At 46.1% G+C, this 20,130-nt stretch overlaps 1 protein-coding gene across 1 annotated transcript in view; it reads right to left on the bottom strand.

Annotated features, from left to right (window-relative positions):
• The window catches only part of LOC140208618 (NACHT, LRR and PYD domains-containing protein 3-like), a 48,928-nt gene extending 34,025 nt beyond the window's left edge, over window positions 1-14,903 (bottom strand). The window contains exons 1-2 of the mRNA XM_072277423.1: window positions 14,608-14,903; window positions 366-462 (exon numbers count right to left, since the gene is read on the bottom strand). Of these exons, the coding sequence (XP_072133524.1) occupies window positions 366-375 (10 nt within the window). The 5' untranslated portion in view covers window positions 376-462; window positions 14,608-14,903. The remainder of the gene's footprint in view (window positions 1-365; window positions 463-14,607) is intronic.
• Between the last annotated feature and the right edge of the window lie 5,227 nt (window positions 14,904-20,130).

Raw genomic sequence — 20,130 nt, 5'->3', positions numbered from 1 at the left:
CACCTCTAAACAGGCCCTGGTGTGCAACAAACCCTGAACCTGGACTTTTACATAACAAACAACACAACACCGCTGTCGCATTCCTGTATGTTTGACTCTCAACCACCGGATTCAGGGTTTCTGGCTCCTTTCACTCAGGTGAAGCTTTGCCTGGTGAGCGGAGTGATTCGACCATTACTGGTGTCAGGTCCCTGCGCTGGAACTGTTGGACTGATCGATTACACAAAGCCGCTTTACCAGTGGCATCAATGACACTGCTTGATGAAACTTTTCTCTGCCCTGTTAGCGCCTATGTAAGTTTCGTCATCTGAAGTATTGTGCACCATAGGGCAGAGGTTTAATGATAAAGATCCCAGTGAACATACCTGTAGCCATTCTGATTCTGACTGACGATTGTTGATTGTTGTCGTCTTGTTTACACTTTGGTCGCGGTGCAGGACAGCTCCACCTGCTGGCGATGCCCTGAATTACACACAACAAGCAGACAGTGAGTCAGAGAGAGTAGGATTACTTTGCAAATATGAGAGTATCTACATCCCCTGTATCAGAGCAGCAGTTCGCTTAGGGAGCAAACATTCCCTTTTAACATCAACTCCCACACCACATCTGTATGTCTGTGCAGTGATATCTGGTGCATCCTACTGACAGAATCACAGAGCAACAGAGCGCAGACACCGACCCTTCAGCACAATGGGACAATGACAACCACAGTGCCCACAGAGATGGTCCCAATTTCCTGTGTTTGGCCCATTTCCCTCCTGGCCTCTTCACTCCACCTACACATCCCAACTGCTTCTGGAATTATACAATTGTGCCTGCCTCATCCACTTCCTCTGGCACTTCCCTCCACATTATCACCAGCCTCTGTATGCAACCGTTGCTGCTTGTGTTGGCTTTACAATTTATTTACCATTCCTCTGCCATTCAGATCCCCTATAAGCTACGATAATCTTCACTGTGAGCACCATCTACTAATTTTGTGTCATCTGTGAACTTACTGATCAAGCCTTGTACATTCACATCCAAATGTGTGTAGGATAGTAACTGTTCGGGAACCTGGTGGTATGCGTCTTGAGACACCTGTACTTTGTAGCTGATGGCAGCAGTGAGAAAAATGTATTGCCTGGGCAGTGAGGATCTTTGATGATAGATGCTGCCTTTCTACAGCAACATTTCATCTAGATGTGTTCAATGGTTAAGACCCGTGACATATTGGCCAAGTCCACTAACTTTTGTAGGATTTTCTGCTCAAAGGCATTGGTGTTCCCCGACCAGTCTATAATGCAGCCAGTCATCAGACCTTCCATCACACATCTGCAGAGGTTTGCCAACGTTTGCCAACAAAGATCTTGTTCTAGATGCTGTTGAGGGGGAGGATCTGACGGGGACGCCCAGGGTGACCGGGTCTCTGGCACTGAGCCTGGCGCTGTTGTGCAGGAGGGAAGGAGGGAGAACAGAAATGCGGTTGTCGTAGGGGATTCCACAGTCAGAAGAACGGACAGGAGATACTGTGAGCCTGATAGAGATAACTGCGTGGTGTGTTGCCTCCCAGGTGCCAGGGTACAGGATGTCTCGGATCGGGTCCTGAATATTCTAAAGGGAGAGGGTGAGCAGCCAGTTGTCTTGGTACATGTTGGTGCCAATGACATAGATAGGACAAGGGAGGAAGTCCTGAAGAGAGATTTCTGGGAGTTAGGAAGGAAGCTGAGAAGCAGGACCTCCAGGGTAGTAATCTCGGGATTGCTACCTGTGCCACGTGCTAGCGAGGGCAAGAATAGTCGGATCAGGCAGATGAATGCGTGGCTGAGAGAGCGGTGCAGGGGGCAGGGCTTCAGATTCTTGGATAATTGGGATCTCTTCTGGGGGAAGTGTGACATGTTCAAAATAGACAGGTTACACCTGAATCCGAAGAGGACCAGTATCCTGGCGGGAAGGTTTAATAGAGCTGTTAGGGAGGGTTTAAACTAATTTGGCGGGGGTTGGGAACCGGAATGATAGAGCGGAGGAAGGGGAAATAAGAAATAAATCTAAGATAGTGAGCAGTAAAGATGTCAGGAAAGACAGACTGGTGATGGGGCAAATTTGTAGCCATTGGGATGAGCTGTAGTGCAATAAAGTTGCAGTGAAATCAAAGCGAAAAGTACCAAATACTGGTCTTATGCTGTTATACTTAAGTGCACGCAGCATAAGGAATAAGGTGGATGATCTTGTCATACAGCTACAGATTGGCAGGTATGATATTGTGACCATCACTGAGACCTGGCTAAAGGATGCATGTATCTGGGAGCTGAACGTCCAAGGATACACTGTGTATTGGAAGGATAGGAAGGTAGGCAGAGGGGGAGGTGTGGCTGTATTGGTAAGAAATGATATTAAATCATTAGAAAGAGGTGATATAGGATCAGAAGGTACAGAATGTTTATGGATTGAGTTAAGAAATAGCAGGGGTAAAAGTATCCTAATGGTAGTTATTTATAGGCCTCCAAACAGCTGCAGTAATGTGGACTACAAATTACAACAGGAAATAGAAAAGGCTTGTCAGAAGGGCAGTGTTATGATAATTGTGGGGGATTTTAACATGCGAGTAGATTGGGAAAATCAGGTCGGCACTGGATCTCAAGAAAGAGAATTTGTAGAATGTCTGTGAGATGGCTTTTTAGAACAGCTTTTTGTTGAGCCCACTAGGGGATCGGCTGTACTGGATTGGGTGTTGTGTAATGAACCGGAGGTGATTAGAGAGATTGAGGTGAAGGAACCCTTAGGAGGCAGTGATCATAACATGATTGAGTTCACTGTGAAATTTGAAAAAGGAGAAGCCGAAATCTGATGTGTCAGTATTTCAGTGGAGTAAAGGAAATTATAGTGACATGAGAGAGGAACTGGTCAAAGTTGACTGGAAAGAGACACTGGCGGTAAGGACGGCAGAACAGCAGTGGTTGGAGTTTATGCGAGAAGTGAGGAAGGTGCAAGACAGGTATATTCCAAAAAAGAAGACATTTTCGAATGGAAAAAAGGATGCAACCGTGGCTGACAAGAGAAGTTAAAGCCAACGTTAAAGCACAGGAGAGGGCATTCAAGGAAGCAAAACTTAGTGGGAAGACAGGGGGTAGGGAAGTTTTCAAAAGCTTACAAAAGGAAACTAAGAAGGTCATTAAGAGGGAAAAGGTGAACTATGAAAGGAAGCTAGCAAATAATATCAAAGAGGATACTAAAAGCTTTTTCAAGTATATAAAGAGTAAAAGACAGGTGAGAGTAGATATAGGACCGATAGAAAATAATGGTGGAGAAATTGTAATGGGGGATAAGGAGATAGCAGAGGAACCGAACGAGTATTTTGCATCAGTCTTCACTGAGGAAGACATCAGCAGTATACCGACACTCAAGGGTGGCAGGGAAGAGAAGTGTGCGCAGTCACAATTACGACAGAGAAAGTACTCAGGAAGCTGAATAGTCTAAAGGTAGATAAATCTCCTGGACCAGATGGAATGCACCCTCGTGTTCTGAAGGAAGTAGCTGTGGAGATTGCGGAGGGATTAGCGATGACCTTACAAAAGTCGATACATTCTGGCATGGTTCCGGAGGAGTGGAAGATTGCAAATGTCACTCTGCTATTTAAGAAGGGGGCAAGGAAGCAAAAAGGAAATTATAAATCTGTTAGCTTGACATCGGTGGTTGGGAAGTTGTTGGAGTCGATTGTCAAGGATGAGGTTACAGAGTACCTGGAGGCATATGACAAGATAGGCAGAGCTCAGCATGGATTCCTTAAAGGAAAATCCTGCCTGGCAAACTTATTACACTTTTTTTGAGGAAATTATAAGTAGGCTAGACAAGGGAGATGCAGTGGATGTTGTATATTTGGATTTTCAGAAGGCCTTTGACAAGGAGCCACACATGAGGCTACTTAACAAGATAAGAGCCCATGGAATTACAGGAAAGTTACATACGTGGATAGAGCGTTGGCTGATTGGCAGGAAACAGAGAGTGGGAATAAAGGGATCCTATTCTGGTTGGCTGCCGGTTACCTGTGGTGTTCCACAGGGATCAGTGCTGGGGCCGCTTCTTTTTACATTGTACATCAACGATTTGGATTATGGAATAGATGGCTTTGTGGCTAAGTTTGCTGACGATACGAAGATAGGTGGAGGGGCCGGTAGTGCTGAGGAAACGGAGAGTCTGCAGAGATAATTGGATAGATTGGAAGGATGGGCAAAGAAGTGGCAAATGAAATACAATGTTGGAAAGTGCATGGTTATGCCCTTTAGCAGAAGAAATAAACGGGCAGGCTATTATTTAAATGGGGAGAGAATTCAAAGTTCTGAGATGCAATGGGACTTGGGAGTCCTCGTACAGGATACCCTTAAAGTTAACCTCCAGGTTGAGTCAGTAGTGAAGAAGGCGAATGCAATGTTGGCATTCATTTCTAGAGGGATAGAGTATAGGAGCAGGGATGTGATGTTGAGGCTCTATAAGGCACTGGTGAGACCTCACTTGGAGTACTGTGGGCGGTTTTGGTCTCCTTATTTAAGAAAGGATGTGCTGACGTTGGAGATGGTACAGAAAAGTTTCACTAGAATGATTCCGGGAATGAGAGGGTTAACATATGAGGAACGTTTGTCCGCTCTTGGACTGTATTCCTTGGAGTTTTGAAGAATGAGGGGAGACCTCATAGAAACATTTTGAATGTTGAAAGGCATGGACAGAGTGGATGTGACAAAGTTGTTTCCCATGATTGGGGAGTCTAGTACGAGAGGGCATGACTTAAGGATTGAAGGACGCCCATTCAGAACAGAAATGCGAAGATTTTTTTGTTAGCCAGAAGGTATTGAATCTATGGAATTTGTTGCCATGGGCAGCAGTGGAGACCAAGTCATTGGGTGTATTTAAGGCAGAGATTGATAGGTGTCTGAGTAGCCAGGGCATCAAAGGTTATGTTGAGAAGGCATGGGAGTGGAACTAAATGGGAGAATGGATCAGCTCATGATGATATGGTAGAGCAGACTCGATTGGCCGAATGGCCGACTTCTGCCTCTTTGTCTTATAGTCTAATGGTCTTATGGTTTTTGATGACGTACTGAATCTCCACAGACTCCTGAGGAAGTACAGGAGCTGTCGTGCTTTTTTCACAATTATATTTATATGATGGGTCCAGGAGAGGACCTCTGAGAGTGACCCCCCAACAATTTCAAGCTACTGACCCCCTCCAACTCTGATCCTCCAATGATTACTAGCTCAAGTTCCTCTGGCTTCCCTCTCCTGAATTCTACAATCAGTTTTTTTGCGGACTTATTCATATTGAGTGAGAGGTTGTTATTATCACACCACTCAGCCAAGTTTTCAGTCTCTCTCCTGTATGCTGATTCACCACCCTCTTTGATACAGTCCACAGCAGTGGTGTCATCAGCAAACTGATATATGGTTGTGGAGCTGTACTTAGCCATACAGTCACAGGTTTCAATCGAGTAGATCAGGAGACTAATTACACATCCATGTGGTACTCCTGTACTGATGGAGATTGTGGAGGAGATGTTTTTGCCAATCTGAACTGAGTGGGGTCTACAAGTGAGGAAATCCAGGATCCAATTGTACAAGGAGGTATTGAGGTCAGGTCGTGGTGTTTAATGATTAGTTTTGAGGGGATGATGGTTTTAAAGGTACTCTGATAATTTTTACTTTGAACTTCCTCAGTGTCCTGTATGAGGCAAATGACATCGAGCTGCAGCTCCAGTTCCTTATCTCATTCTCTGAGGAGTTGCAGTTTGGTGCAACTGGTGCAGATGTGGTTATCTGGACGGCTGGAGGTCTCCCAGAATTTCCAGTAATTTCTCTTTTGGATTTTGAATGATGCACAAACACCGACTGTTCGCAAGATGCTTGTGAAATCCTGAAGATATTTTGAAGAAATGCAATGCCCGTATTCAATAATTTTCTCTTCATTCCAATACAGTTCCTACAGCCAATGTTCACAACATCCATCCCACCGCCCCCTCTCCCCACCTCACTGTCAATCTGTTACATCTGCTCCTGAGGTCACTTGTCTCTTCACTGAGGGGCAGAGATCAGACAGCCACAAAAAACAAAACAAAACAAAACAAAACAACATGCAACACTCTTTCGTGGGCTGTTACTGAATAATGGCTCACCAAAAATAAACGAAAAAGCGAATAACAAAGCTCTACATCATATGCTGAATTTAATTAGGACCAAGAGTAACTCGGCAGCATTCCGTAAAAATCAAATTAAAGTTGTAATGGCTCCTTTTACCCTGCCTCATGCTGCGTTTAATTCGACCTGTGCTGGTGGTCCTTCCCTCAGCTCAGTGCCCCAGGGGGTGAGAGTGCTCTCCCAATCCCGACCCCCGCAGACTATCCCAACACAGAATGGAAAGGAAACTGCCGCTCATCCAGAAACAGTGAGAATGTGCTGTGGGGGGGGGGGGGGGCGGGGGGGGGGTGCTCGAAATGAAACCCGCAGATGCTGCAGATCTGCGGTAAAATTAGAGGGGGACACAGGTTGAACAACATGGGCAGTGGATGAGGAGATGGAACCAGATGGGAGAAGGGATCAAGGACGATCACGGATGGTCCTGCAGCAATAAACAGATACTGAATTAATAGTAGATACTACTATATAAAGGATTCTAAAATGACCTAGATAGAACAACAGGAAATTTGGCATATCCCCTTCTCCCCTAACCAAATGTTATCAACGTACCATGGAAATTATCCCATCCGGATACTTCACACCTTCGTCTGGCTACTGCCCTGCCCATGACTGCAAGGAACTGCGGAGAGCTGTAGACAGAGCTGAGCACATCGTAGAAACCAACCTCCCCTCCATGGACTCTGTCTACACTTCCCACTGCCGCAGTTAAGCAGGCCGTGTACTCAAAGATACCCACAACCTGGGACATTCGCACTTCTCACCCGTTCCCCATCGGGGAGAAGCTGAAAAAACCTGAGACCACCAGGCTCAAGGATAGTTTCCATTCTGTTGTTATAAGAGAACTGAATATGACCAGTGTGATCAGATGGACAGCTGACCACACTGTGTTACTTGAAGTGACCTGACACTCTCTGCACTGCGCTTTCTCTGGACCCATAATGTTTTCTAACAATGTTATTGTTTTACCTTCTATCACCTCAATGTACTGTTTAATGAATTGATGTGTGCGGATGGTAAGCATGACTAGATTTTCAGTGAACCTCTATATATGACAATAATCAACAGATTCCTCATTTTAATGGTGTGGAAATTATTACACAGCCTGGGTTGCCGGGTTGGACCTTCTGCACGACGAGTTAAGTGAAGTTTAAAAAATCCTTTTAGGAACCCAGATACATGGAAACAATTATAGAACTCAGGTATCAATCCAGGTGAAGTTTGGATCCTCTACAGGGCCAGGTGATGGAGATAAAGTTCCCAGGATACATCTCAATGGATGGGTTCAGTCCCGGCTTGACCACCTGATCCCGCTCCTAGGACCACAGCACCAGGGGCTGAGCGGTGGCTCATCTCAGGAGGTTCAGTGTGAAGGTCCCACAACCCGGACCCACCCAGCAGGTTCTGTCCGGGAAGCTGGGGGAGGCAGGCTGTTCAGTGAAATAATGGGAATCACTGCCCAACACCGCTCGGGACCGGCCTCAATTCTCACCTACGGGATCTCATTGGTCTCGCCCTGCAGAGAATGATCTTTCCCCTGCCTCCCCACCCCAGGGGGCGAGGTCACTCTCCTGATCCGAATCCCACAAACAATCCGCCGCATCCATCCACACAAAAATCACTGCCCATTCCACGACTGAGCATGCGCAATGTGATCCTGCGTCATAGAGCGGGGGCAGAGCCTCAGAAACAATCCTGCCGATGCTGCCGATCTGCGGTAAAAAAGGGAGAGGGAAACAGATCATGTGATGGGTGCAGGGTTTCTCACTTAAACCCGTGACTCTGCTCCTCGATCCTCAAACACTGCCTGATCCACCTGCCACATTCTCCACATTTCAAATTAACATCAGCTACATTTTTATTTTTTCTCTCTGTATCTTCGCCGTCCCATCCCTGCACCTCCTGGGCCAGAGAGACAGAGGCTCGATTCCCATTACTGTCCAACAGACAATTCAGACCCAAAAAACAATTGTGCAGGTTTCATTCAAACCATTTCTATGTTTACAAACACTAATATCAATTCACATTCCCCCGGGGTCACTGGACAGGGACATTGAAACATCAAGAGCCAAACAGCAGGAGGTGTCCATTCGGCGTCTCGAACCATCAACAGGATGATGGCTGTTGTCCCACCTCAGCCACGTTTCGTCCCAATCCTCATTCACTCGATCCCTTCGGTCTCCACGCATCTGCGGACCTCTGTCACTATTTCCGCCTTTCCACCTCCCCCCTCTCCTGGATCCACCTCTCACTCCCCAGCTCTTGCTCCATCCCCACCCCTCTCCTGTTTTCTCTGACTATTTCCCATCTCCTCTCAGTCCAGAGTGTGAGTCTCAGCTCAAAATGTTGACGGCCCATTTCCCTCCACAGATGCTGCCCGACCCACTGACTTTCTCCGGCCGTTTGTTCCTTGGTCTGTATAACCCGTGTTAGTATATGGAGCAGCATTTTACTCTATATTCCAAGTACAATCTCAACAAAACGCAAATAATTGTTAAAGTCATTTTCAGTCTTATACCAATGAGTCTTACAATCAATACGATGTACTTGTGACCTCCCTTCCTACTCACAGCGCCTCAGACCCTCACCGTTTAATCACACTCAGTGTTTTTGTTTCTCCTACAGAAGTGGGTGATCTCACATTCCCCATGTTAGGCTCCAGCTGACCCGTTGTTCCCACTCACTCTTTTTACCTCCGTTACGCTGAAATCTCTCGATAATAGACACGGAACATAGAACAGTACAGCACAGGAACAGGCCCTTCGGCCCACAATGATAGCTCAATTAATTACATTTGCTATCAAATTGTTAACGAATCAAATCCACTCTGACTACAAAATGTGCATATTCTTCCGTTTTCCTCATATTCGTGTGGCTATCAAAACGTCTCTGAAAAGTCTCCGATGTGTCTGACCTACCACCACCCCAGGCAGCACATTCCAGCGACCCACCACTCTCTGTGTATGAAACACTTGCACCTCACATCTCCTTTCAAACTATTCTCTCTCTCACCTTAAACGCATGGCCTCTGGTTTTAGACATTGCCACCACTGTAAAAATATATTGTCTATCTACTCTATCTATGCCTCTCATAATCTTATAGATGTCTATCAAGTCTCATCTCAGCCTGCACGGCTCCAGAGAAAACAACCCAGGTTTGTCCAACCTCTCATTACAAGCTCATGCCCTCTCATCCGGGCAATATCCGTGTCAACTTCTCTTCTGCGCCCTCTCCAGAGCACCGACATCCTTCCCAGAATGGGGCGACCAGAACTGTATGAAATTCTCCAGATGTGGTCTAACTGGAGTTTTCTGAAGTTTGAATACAATATTTTGACTAAAAAAGACAACCATGCCATTTGCCTTCTTAACCACCGTGTCAATCTGTGTAGCTACTTTCAGGGAACGATGAACTTGGACTCCAAGATCCCTCTGTTCATCAACACTGTTAAGAGTCTTGCATTTAACAGTGTACTGTCTATTTCCATTTGACCTACCGAGGTGTTAAGATGATCATCACTACTCAAATCTAACTGAAATTTTCTCAAGTGCACAAGTAGGGGAAGGTACAGCTACAGAGAAACGCTGATTTGTAGCAGCGTCACAGGCAAGTACATTCAGATAACACACGGAATCTCTGTTAATATCATATAAAATATCGTTTTATATCATTACCAATATATAAATATAGAGTTTTGTAACGTGATAAATTTATAAATATACATTTTGTGACAATAACGAACTTAGAAATGTTGAATTTGGTCCGTCAGTCAAAATTCTTGACACAGTTTGGAAACAACTGGGCTCCAAGCACCGGTCCCTACAACACCCACTCGGAAATCCTTCAGTCTGGTTATTCCTTCTCTTTAAACACACAGACATCAAGACCAGTAAAAGGCCACTCGGCCCCTGCAGCCCGTCCTGTCAGTCAATAAGATCCCGGGCCCGTCCATCCTTGCCGCCCCCCCCCCGCCAACACCACTCTAATCCCCACTTAGCCCGGACTATTGGCCCCACTTACAGGTCAACACTCTGCCGGTGTTTGCCCCTCAATGTGGAGAATCCCTTTGCTCGCCACCACCGTGGGCTCAGACGTTTCCATATTCCACCCCCCCCCCCACCATTTCTGCCGGGATCCCTCCCTCCCCGGGGAGCCGGCATCAAGCCGATGGGCCAAGTGGTCTCCTCCTACCTCTCAGCCATACATCAGACTCTGTCTGCAGAAGACGCTTCACAAACGCCCCCAACTTCCCTCGGAGGGAAATGGAAATAAATCAGAAAGCGGACATTTACTTTGGGGTTTGTTGCGCTTTGACGGAGAGTTTGACTCGGGAACGGAAGAGCGGTTCAATGGCGGTAACACCGTCACGGCTGCTCCGCCTCTCCGCTATTGGGTGTAACCAGTGATTGACATCTCTTCTCACCAATGGGAATAACGTAGCTTGTAAACACTTTGTTGACAGCGTCGGTGGGGGTGGGATGACGTGATTAGTACCTCAGCCGTTAACCCGTCTCAATGCAGCTGGGCAGCGCGATTGACTGAACTGGGCTTTCCTCCTTGGAGCCACGGAGGATGAGAGGTAATCTGATAGAGGTGTATAAGATGATGAGAGGCATTGATTGTGTGGCTCGTCAGAGGCTTTCTTTTTCCCCCAGGGCTGAAGTGGCTAACACGAGTGGGCACAGTTTTAAGGTGCTTGGGAGTAGGTAGAGAGGCGATGTCAGGGGTAAGTTTTTTTTAAGCAGAGAGTGGTGAGTGCGTGGAATGGGATTCCGGCGACGGTGCTTGAGGCGGAAAAGATAGGGTCTTTTAGGAGACTCCTGGATAGGTACATGGAGCTCAGAAAAATAGAGGACTATCGCTAACCCTAGGTAGTTCTAAGGGCCCATATTTTGCTGTTGGCTTTCTGTTTCTGTGTGTGTGATGTAAAGTACCGCAAACGTGTCATCAAATCCCGGTGTGGGAGAGCACTTGTATTTTAAAACACCTGAAAGTCCGTTCAATATGGTTTCAGAGCGACGACAAAATCAATCATGGGATTCACTCGGCTGTGTGGTTGTTGGAGTGGGCAGCGTGCTGCTTGTCTTGAGTTTGGTCACAAAATCCCACTTGTTTGGGGAGAACTATCTAGGCAGATCTGGCTTAGAGAGTTTAATCAGTGCAGTGTCTCGCTGTTCAGTATTTTGAGACTGTAGGCTAGAATTGCCTGCCGGGTCTACACACAGTGTATTAGACACCAGAAGACCTCTCGTTCGTGCAGTTTTTAAGTCCTGCTAAACAAAACACTGTGACAATGTGAACCATAGGTAACCCTTCCTCTAAAAGCCAGGGGATCATTCAGAGAGCTGGTCGCTGAGAGGAATTATGTTTGTTAATTGTTCAAGTTCGCACAGAGTCCGATGGATGGAGTTCATGTGGAGGTCGTGCGTGTCATAGTAAAAGGGCCGGTCAGCCGAACCCTCTCCGTTGTCCAAACGGCTTCCGACCAATGGTGGCTCCGCAGGATCTCCGGCAACTGATGGCCATCTGAGGTCCTTAGACCATTGGTGGTGCTGAGGGGACTTGGCTAGGGGTCGTGGAAAGACACACGGAGTCTGCAACAGGATTAACATGCAATCGGGAGCTTGCCTCTCGGTCCAACACCGTGATCTCCAGCTCACCGAGTTAGTCATAAATTCCGTCCCCTGACGCAGCTGGGGCATACAATTAAAGCAAAATGTTGGATGTAAATAGTTCATGAATTTAATGTATGTTTTCAGCTCAACCATATAAATAAAAATATATCTCCCTTCGAATGCAGTCATTATAGCAGCTTACATTAATTAAATTGTCAGAGCTTTTCCAGTCAACATACCGATACGCATAACTGGACCACACGGCCCCTCAAAACCAACGATAGAGATAATGAAATCACTGCGGATCTGATCTAAAATTTCATTCCACATTCCCCCATGTCCATCCCTGTAACCCCCTGTTTATCAAGAGTCTCGGCCTTCAACAGAATCACAGCCTTTGCTTCCACTGGCCATTGAGGAGAAGAGTTCAATACACCCTCAATCGACACAGGACCAACAGATCTATTCGTCTGAAATTAGAAATTCTGGAAACGGAACAGGTGTTTGCTGTACTGGTTTCGCACACTTGCTTTGAAACAGGTGGCCGTTGTTCTGGAGCTCTTCTTAATCTTTACCTAACCTGTCTAAATTGTCAATTGTGCAAACACGTAACGTAGGAAAACATAAAACGTAGAAAACCTACAGCACAATACAGGCCCTTCGGCCCACAAAGTTGTGCCGAACATGTCCATACCTGAGAAATTACTAGGGTTACACATAGACCTCTATTTTTCTAAGCTCCATGTACCCATACAGAAGTCTCTTAAAAGATCCTATCGTATCCACCTCCACCACCATTGCCGGCAGCCCATTCCACGCACTCACCACTCTCTGAGTAAAAGACTTACCCCTGACATCTCCTCTGTACCTCCTCCCCAGCACCCTAAATCTGTGTCCTCTTGTGGAACCATTTCAGCCCAGAGGAAAAGAAACCTCTGACTCTCCACACGATCAATGCCTCTCATCATCTTATACACCTCTATCAGGTCACCTCTCATCCTCCATCACTTCAAGGAGAAAAGGCCGAGTCTCTCAACCTATTCTCATAAGACATGCTCCCCAATCCAGGCAAAACCCTTGTAAATCTCCTCTGCACCCTTTTTATGGTTTCCACATCATTCCTGTAGTGAGGCGACCAGAAGTGAGCACAGTACTCCAAGTGGGGTCGGACCAGGGTCCTATATAGCCGCAACATTACCTCCCGGCTCCGAAATTCAATTCCACGATTCATGATGGCCAAGAAACCGTACGCTTTCTTAACCACAGAGTCAACCTGCGCAGCTGCTTTGAGCGTCCTATGGACTCAGACCCCAAGATCCCTCTGATCCTCCACACTGCCAAGAGTCTTACCGTTAATACTATATTTTACCATCATGTTTGAGCTACCAAAGTGAGCCACTTAACACTTATCTGGGTTGAACTCCATCTACCACTTCTCAGCCCAGTTTTGCATCCTATCAATGTCCCGCTGTATCGTCTGACAGCTCTCCACACTCTCCACAACACTCCCCAACCTTTGTGCCATCAGCAAACTTACTAAGCCATCCCTCATTCAGGTCGTTTTTAAAAATCACGAAAAGTAATGTTTCCAGAACAGATCCCAGAGGCACAACACGGGCCACCGACCTACATGCAGGATATGACCCGTCTACAACCACTCTTTGCCTTCTCTGGGCAAACCAGTTCTGGATCCAGAAAGCAATGTCCCCTTGGATCCCATGCCTCCTTACTGTCTCAATAAGCTTTGAATGGGGTACCTTATCAAATGCCTTGCTGAAATGTATATACACTACATCTACTGCTCTTCCTTCATCAATGTGTTTAGTCGTATCGTCAAAAAATTCTAACAGTAGGAACACAAAATGCACCCCCGCCAGAAGTGGCTTAAAAAAAAAAATATCTCCTTGATCGCTGATCCAATGCACAGACAACTGGTTGTTTTGAAATAAAGATCCGAAATAAATATCAGAAGCTGAATTATTCTCACCTCAATTCCCAGAGAATATTTTGACAATGTGAATACGGTGTATCGTTTTTTTTTTACAAATAGCCCGCCCACCGCCCCACACGGATCTCTCGTAACCATGGCAACACACACAATGCTGGAGGAACTCAGCAGGTCAGGCAGCTCTACGGATGGGTGTAAACAGTCGACGTTACGGACCGAGTCCTTTCAACAGGACTGGAATGGAAAGGGGAAGCGGGCAGTTGATTGACTGATTTGGAAGGTGCGGCTTGTTGTTCTGTGAGACTCGGTGCTCAGGGTTTGCGAGCAAGCAGCTTCCCGTCCGTGCACATTCCTGAGAACAGGGAGCGGCCGTTCCGCTGAAATCAAATCCAAACCGCTTCGACCGAGCACTGTTGTTCAAATGTGAAGAAAGTTTAATGTTGCATTTAACTCTTGCTGCTACATGGCGCGATGTAAAGAACATTACATGTAGCCTCCAAGCTGACTGTACTTTTTTTTTTCCATACTGTCTGGCCTGCTGAGTTCCTCCAGCATTTTGTGCGGGTTGCTTGGATTTCCAGCATTTGCTAACTTTCTCTTGTTTCAGAGAGATCGGTGACGGGTCACTGCCCCGTGGGATATTTCGCATGTCATTACTGGGGTGAAAGACGCCTTCTGCTCGCACTCAGTAGAAAACACCCTGGAGAGTATTTCTGGTTAATGGCAAAGACCTCGCTTCTCTGAATCCATTTGGACAGTAATTGACTCGTTAAGATGAACATGTCAGGACTCCCTTCTCCCACTAAATTCACTCCCGATCCTGACCAAAGCCGAGCCTCGCTGTACACACTGAATAGTTGTACAGAATCACAGACAACACTTACCTCTGATGTTGTAACCAGATGGCCTTCAGTGTGGTCCCGGGAAATCAGTCTGACTACCCGGGTGACCGACAATCTTCGCGCACCGGTGTTCTCACCCTGTACGGAGAGCTGAGTCTGAGCTGCTGCTCCCGAGGCCACTCGGCTGTGATGTGTCCGTGGCTCATTACAGATGGACGGGGCCGGGTGAGCCGGGGTAGAGCGGGACTGCCGCAGTCCGGGTCACACTAACTCTCAACACGAGGAATTCTGCAGATGCTGGAAATTCAAGCAACACACATCAAACATTAACTCTCACCGGCTAAGGACGGGTCTGACAGCGGGAGGAGGCGGGAGCGGGATCAATGTAGCAACCCTAAAGATGAAAACAAACAGGCTGCGTTAACCTTTCTGTCCGGATTTCCGTGTAGGTCTCTCCTTTTTCTTTCAGCGCAACCAGCGGGGCGGAGTTTCTCTGTTTAACTCAGCGAGTCCCAGGCTGCGAATTTGACCCAGTACCGGTTCTGACAGGGTCTGAGCTCCACCCTACTGCCCGGTCTAGGTACAGTTTCAGCGCAAACGTCCCTCACCTGTTCAGGTACAGGGAGCTGTCTTTCTCCTAGCCACAGGCCTACATAGAGAGGTAGCTATTTATTAGCACTCTCTGCCTTCTCCCACAATGTCAATTTCTACTCTAATTTATTACCTCACTCTGAATGCCAAACAAATGAATTTTCTTGGTCAACCACTCAACGCGGGAACTTCTCAAATGCAAAATAGACAATATCGTCTGCCTTGCTTTCATCAACTTTCCTCGTAAGATGGTCTGGAAAGCAGAACGTCATGCTGACAATCCCTAATCTGTCCTCAAATGTTCAAATACTCATATATCCACTCCTATCAATAACTTTCCCACTACTGATATCAGGCGCGCCGGCCCATTTTTTCCTGCTTAATATTTTTGAACATTTCTTAAACAGCAAAACAAAAATAGCAATCCCCCAATCCTCTGATACCTCACCTGTCGCTGAACATAATTTTAATATATCGGCTGCGGCCACTGCATTTTCCGTACTTGTTTCACTCCGGGTCCAAGGGATCAACTTGTCTGTCACTGGGGATTTATCCACCCTAATTTGCCTCAGGTCATCAAACACATTCTCCTCTGTAATCTGTGTCGCGTTCGTGACCGATTCCGCCTTGTCTCTACAGATTTTATACATTTCCTGAGTAAATACAGATGTACAAAGTCCCTTTAAGAACTCCCTCATCTTCTTTTTGTCTCCAGGCCTAAATTACCATACTGAAACTCCAGAAGGTCAATTTTGTCCCTTGCAATCCCTTTGTTCTTAATATATTTGTATAATCCCTTAAGATTCGTCATCACCTTGCCTGCTAGGTCAACCTCGTGCCTTTTTATAGCCATCTTGGTTTCCTTCCTAAGTGTTCTCTGAAATTTCCTATTCTTCATGAGTACCTAATTTATCCCTACCTGTGTCTCCATGCCACACACCTCCACTTTTCTCTTTACCAGGGCTCAATGTCTCTTGAAAACCAAGATTCCTAAAAGCTTGTACATTTACTTTTAGTTCTGACAGGCACATACAAGCTTTGAATCAGTATTTCACCTCTCATGTTCTCTCACTGACACAGTTCACCTTTGCCAGAAATCAAACTGTTCCAATCCACACTTTCTGATGCCATCAAAATTGTCCTTTTTCCAATTTAAACTCTCAACAAGAAGTAAAGCTAATATTTTCTATATTTCCTTTGAATATAAAGAGGTTGTGATCACCGGAATCAAAACGGTCCCCTACATAAGCCTGTGTCACGTGTCCTGTTTCATGGAGGAATTTAAGGTGGGGGCTTATATGGGAGCAGGGTTTGAGGGTCGGCACAACATTGTGGGCCGAAGGGCCTGCACTGTACTGTACTTTTCTATATTCTATGTTCTATGTTATTCCCTGATTAGAGATCAAGCATCACTCACAGACACTCTCGTTGGAACTTCTACACACTGATTAAGGAAACATTCCTGAACACCTTTGACAAACTCTAATATCTAGTTATTTTACAGTATTTGATTCCAACTCCATATGTGGAAAGTTAAAATCTCCTACCCTAAACAAATTAAGTTTCTTGCAATAATGCGATCTCTCTGCAAACCGGTTGTCTAAACACGTGGTTTATAGTCCATTAACTCCATCGTACCTTTTCTTTATTCCTCGGTTCCAGTCATGAAGCCTCGTTAGATTCGGTAATTAGGGAGACAGAACGTAGATATTGGGACGGAAACAGAGAAGCGGTGGTGCAGTGACAACCGCATCGGACGCAAAGGCCCAAGTTCGAATCGGGCCAGCTCCTGGCACTCTTTCCATCCGTGCTGTGTTGAGCCTTCAGCTAGCAACTCGGCCTCATGTAAACAGCAGTCACGTGCTAAGGAAAGTGCAGAAAATGTCGCCCGCTGTGCCACAAGGTGTGAGAAGGATCAACAGAAGAGACACCAGGAGGGTGAGTTTCCTGCCGGCTGCTCGGACCCATGATGTATCAGAACGTCTGCAGGACATTCTCAAGGAGGGGTTAGGGAGACAGCCAGAGATCGTGGAGCATTTTGCAGCCAATGGCATAGTCAAAAAAGGGAAAGACATCCTAGAGAGTGCGTACATAGAGTTGGAAAGAAGATGAAGAGCAGGACCTCCAAGGTTGTAATCTCCGGGTTACTCCCTGTGCCATGGCAAGTGCAGGTAGGAATGGGGCGATTGCACGGATGAACCAGTGGCTGAGGAGATGGTGCAAGTCGCAGGGTTTCAAGTTCTTTGATCATTGGATCCTTTTGTCGGGAAGGGATGACCAGTGCAAGAAGGGAGGCTGCACCTGAACTGACGGGGAACCCATATCCTGTCCGGAAGGATTGCTGATGCTATTCAGGAGAGTTTAAACTAGTTTTGCATGGGGCTGGGACCGAGAGATCCAGGTCATTAAGGGAAGCATCGGACGAGAAGGTAGGTCTGAGGGAATATGCTGAAAAGCAAAATCAATTTAACAGGTACGGTTGATCGGACAGCCTGAAGTGTGTATATTTTAATACCGGGAGCATTATGGGTCAGGGTGACACTGCAGGCATAACTGAACCTTGGTTGAGAGATGGGTAGAAATGGGTGATTAATGTACCAGGTTTTCGAAGTTCTATAAGAGATAGAAGAGGCGGTGAAAGTGAAAAGAGGGGAAGTGCCGACTAAACAGGGACAATATCTCAGCTGCACTCGGGAGATATATGAAGTGGTCTGACACTGAGTCCATTTCGGTGGAACTGAGGACGAGGGAGGATGTAATGTACTACAAACCCCCTAATAACCACTGGAACATGAAGGCACAGTTATGTAAACAAATTAAGAAAATTTGTAAAATTAATAAGGTTGTTGTCATGGTGCATTCCAACGTCTCTAATATGAACGGGGTCCTACTTAGTGTAAGGGTTTAGCTGGGGTAGAATTTGTTAAGTGCAACTAAATAAGGGCATTAGGAAATCCAAGCGAGTTATGAACAGTCCTTGGCAATTTGGATTAAGGTATGCCTTTATAGAAACCTAAGGCATTCCGTACAGACATCAGTGGGACTACTCAAGGATAAAGGGGAAATATTTGCTTGGATACAGAGAATGTGAGTGAGGTATTTAATGAATATCCTGTTTCAATATTTATGAAGAAAGAAGATATGGAGCGTTAGGGCGTTTCGAAGTCAAGGAGGAGGAGGTGTTGGGCTCCTAGTGAGTAGTATTAAGACTATCAGACCAGAAGACATAGGAGTAGAATTATCGAATTTGGCCCATCGAGTCTGCCCGCCATTTAAACATGACAGATCCTTTGTTACCCCTCCTCAACCCCACTCCCTGGCCTGTTCCCCGTAACCTTTGATAGTTAAGTGTGTCCCCAGAGCCTTATGGGGTTTACTCCAGTTTATTGAAGGGGGCAAGAGATGAGATTGCTGGGCCCTTGACCAGTAATGTTCTGTCCTCTGCGAGGTTCTGGGGGGCCGGCAAGGCGCTGATTTTGCAACGCTCTTTATGAAGGGAACAATGGAAAATCCTGGAAACTATGGACCGGTGGGTCTCACGTCAGATGGAGCGAAGTTGCTGAAACAGATTATTTGGGATGGGACTTCTGAGAATTTGGAAAACACGGCCTGATTAGGGAGCACCAGCTTGGCTATGTATGGGGGTAGGTCGTGTCTTACCAAATTGATTGAGATTTTTTGACAAGATGACAAGAGTGATTGATGAGGGTAAGGCACTGGATGCTGTTTACATGGACTTTAGCAAGCCATTTGACAAAGTCTGCCATGGGAAGCTCATCCAGAAGACAAGGATGCACGGGTTCTGCAGCGAATTCGCTGTTTGAATTCAGAACTAGCTTGTGCATTGATGACAGGTGGTCGCGGCTGAAGAGACTTATTCGAGCTGGTGGTCTGAAATTAGTGGAGCTCCGCAGACATCTGCGCTGGAAACTCTGCTGTTTATGCTGCTTATAAATGATCTGCATGAAAATGCAGAGGAGTCAGTTAGTACATCTGTGGATCATACTAAGACAGGTGGAATTGTCGATCGCGTAGAAGACTGGCAACAAATACAACGTGATATAGAACAGTTACAGATGTGGGCTGAGAAGTAGCATATGGAATTTAACCTAGATAAATATGAGGTGTTGCACTTCGGTAAGGCAAAATGCAAGGAGACAGTACACTATTAATAGCAAGATCCTTAACAGAATTGCTGAGCAGAGAGATCTGTGATCCAAATTCATAGCTCCTTGAAAGTGGCTACACAGGTCGATAAGGTGGTTAAGAAGGCTCATGGGATGTTTGTTTATATTCGTCGAGGCACTGAGCTCAAAAGTTAGGAGATTATACTGCAACTTTACAAAACTCTAGTAAGGCCACATCTGGAGAACTGGTACATTTCTGGTCACTCCACTAGAGAAAGGATGTCAAGGCTTTGGAGAGGGTGCATAAGAGGTTTACAAGGATGCTGCCCTGTAGAGAGGGATGAGCTATCATGAGAAGCTGGATAAATGGGCTGTTCACTGGAACTCAAAGTTGAGGAGAGATCTGATAGAGGTTTAAAATATTATGAGTGGCTTAAATAGAATTTACATGGGTTATCAATTTCCCTGGATTGAAATGTCTCATACCAGAGGGCATGCATTGAAGGCAGGAGGGGGTAGCTTCATGGAAGATGTGAGGGGTAAGATTCTTTATTCAGAGAATGTGCTGCTTGGTATGGAGGTAGAGGCAAAGACATCAGAGGTTTTTAACAGACTTCTGGATAGGCACATTGATGTAAGGAAGATTGGGGGATATGGACATGGTGTAGGTTGAGAGATTAGTGATTGGGTGCTTTGATTTGCTTCTTAGGTGCTTTGGCACTGCATTGCGGGCCACATGGTCTGTTCCTGTGCTGTTCTGTTCTATTTTCTATGTGGACGAGTTCTCCAGGCCGTCCTGACTGAGTAATGACGTGATATTTTCCCTGATAGAAACGCCTCCAGCCCC

Source organism: Mobula birostris, chromosome 13 (assembly GCF_030028105.1).
Source record: "Mobula birostris isolate sMobBir1 chromosome 13, sMobBir1.hap1, whole genome shotgun sequence".
NCBI classification, from domain to species: Eukaryota; Metazoa; Chordata; class Chondrichthyes; order Myliobatiformes; family Myliobatidae; genus Mobula; species Mobula birostris.
Note: the sequence above shows the minus strand (reverse complement) of the source record. Positions and strands in the feature narration are given on the sequence as shown.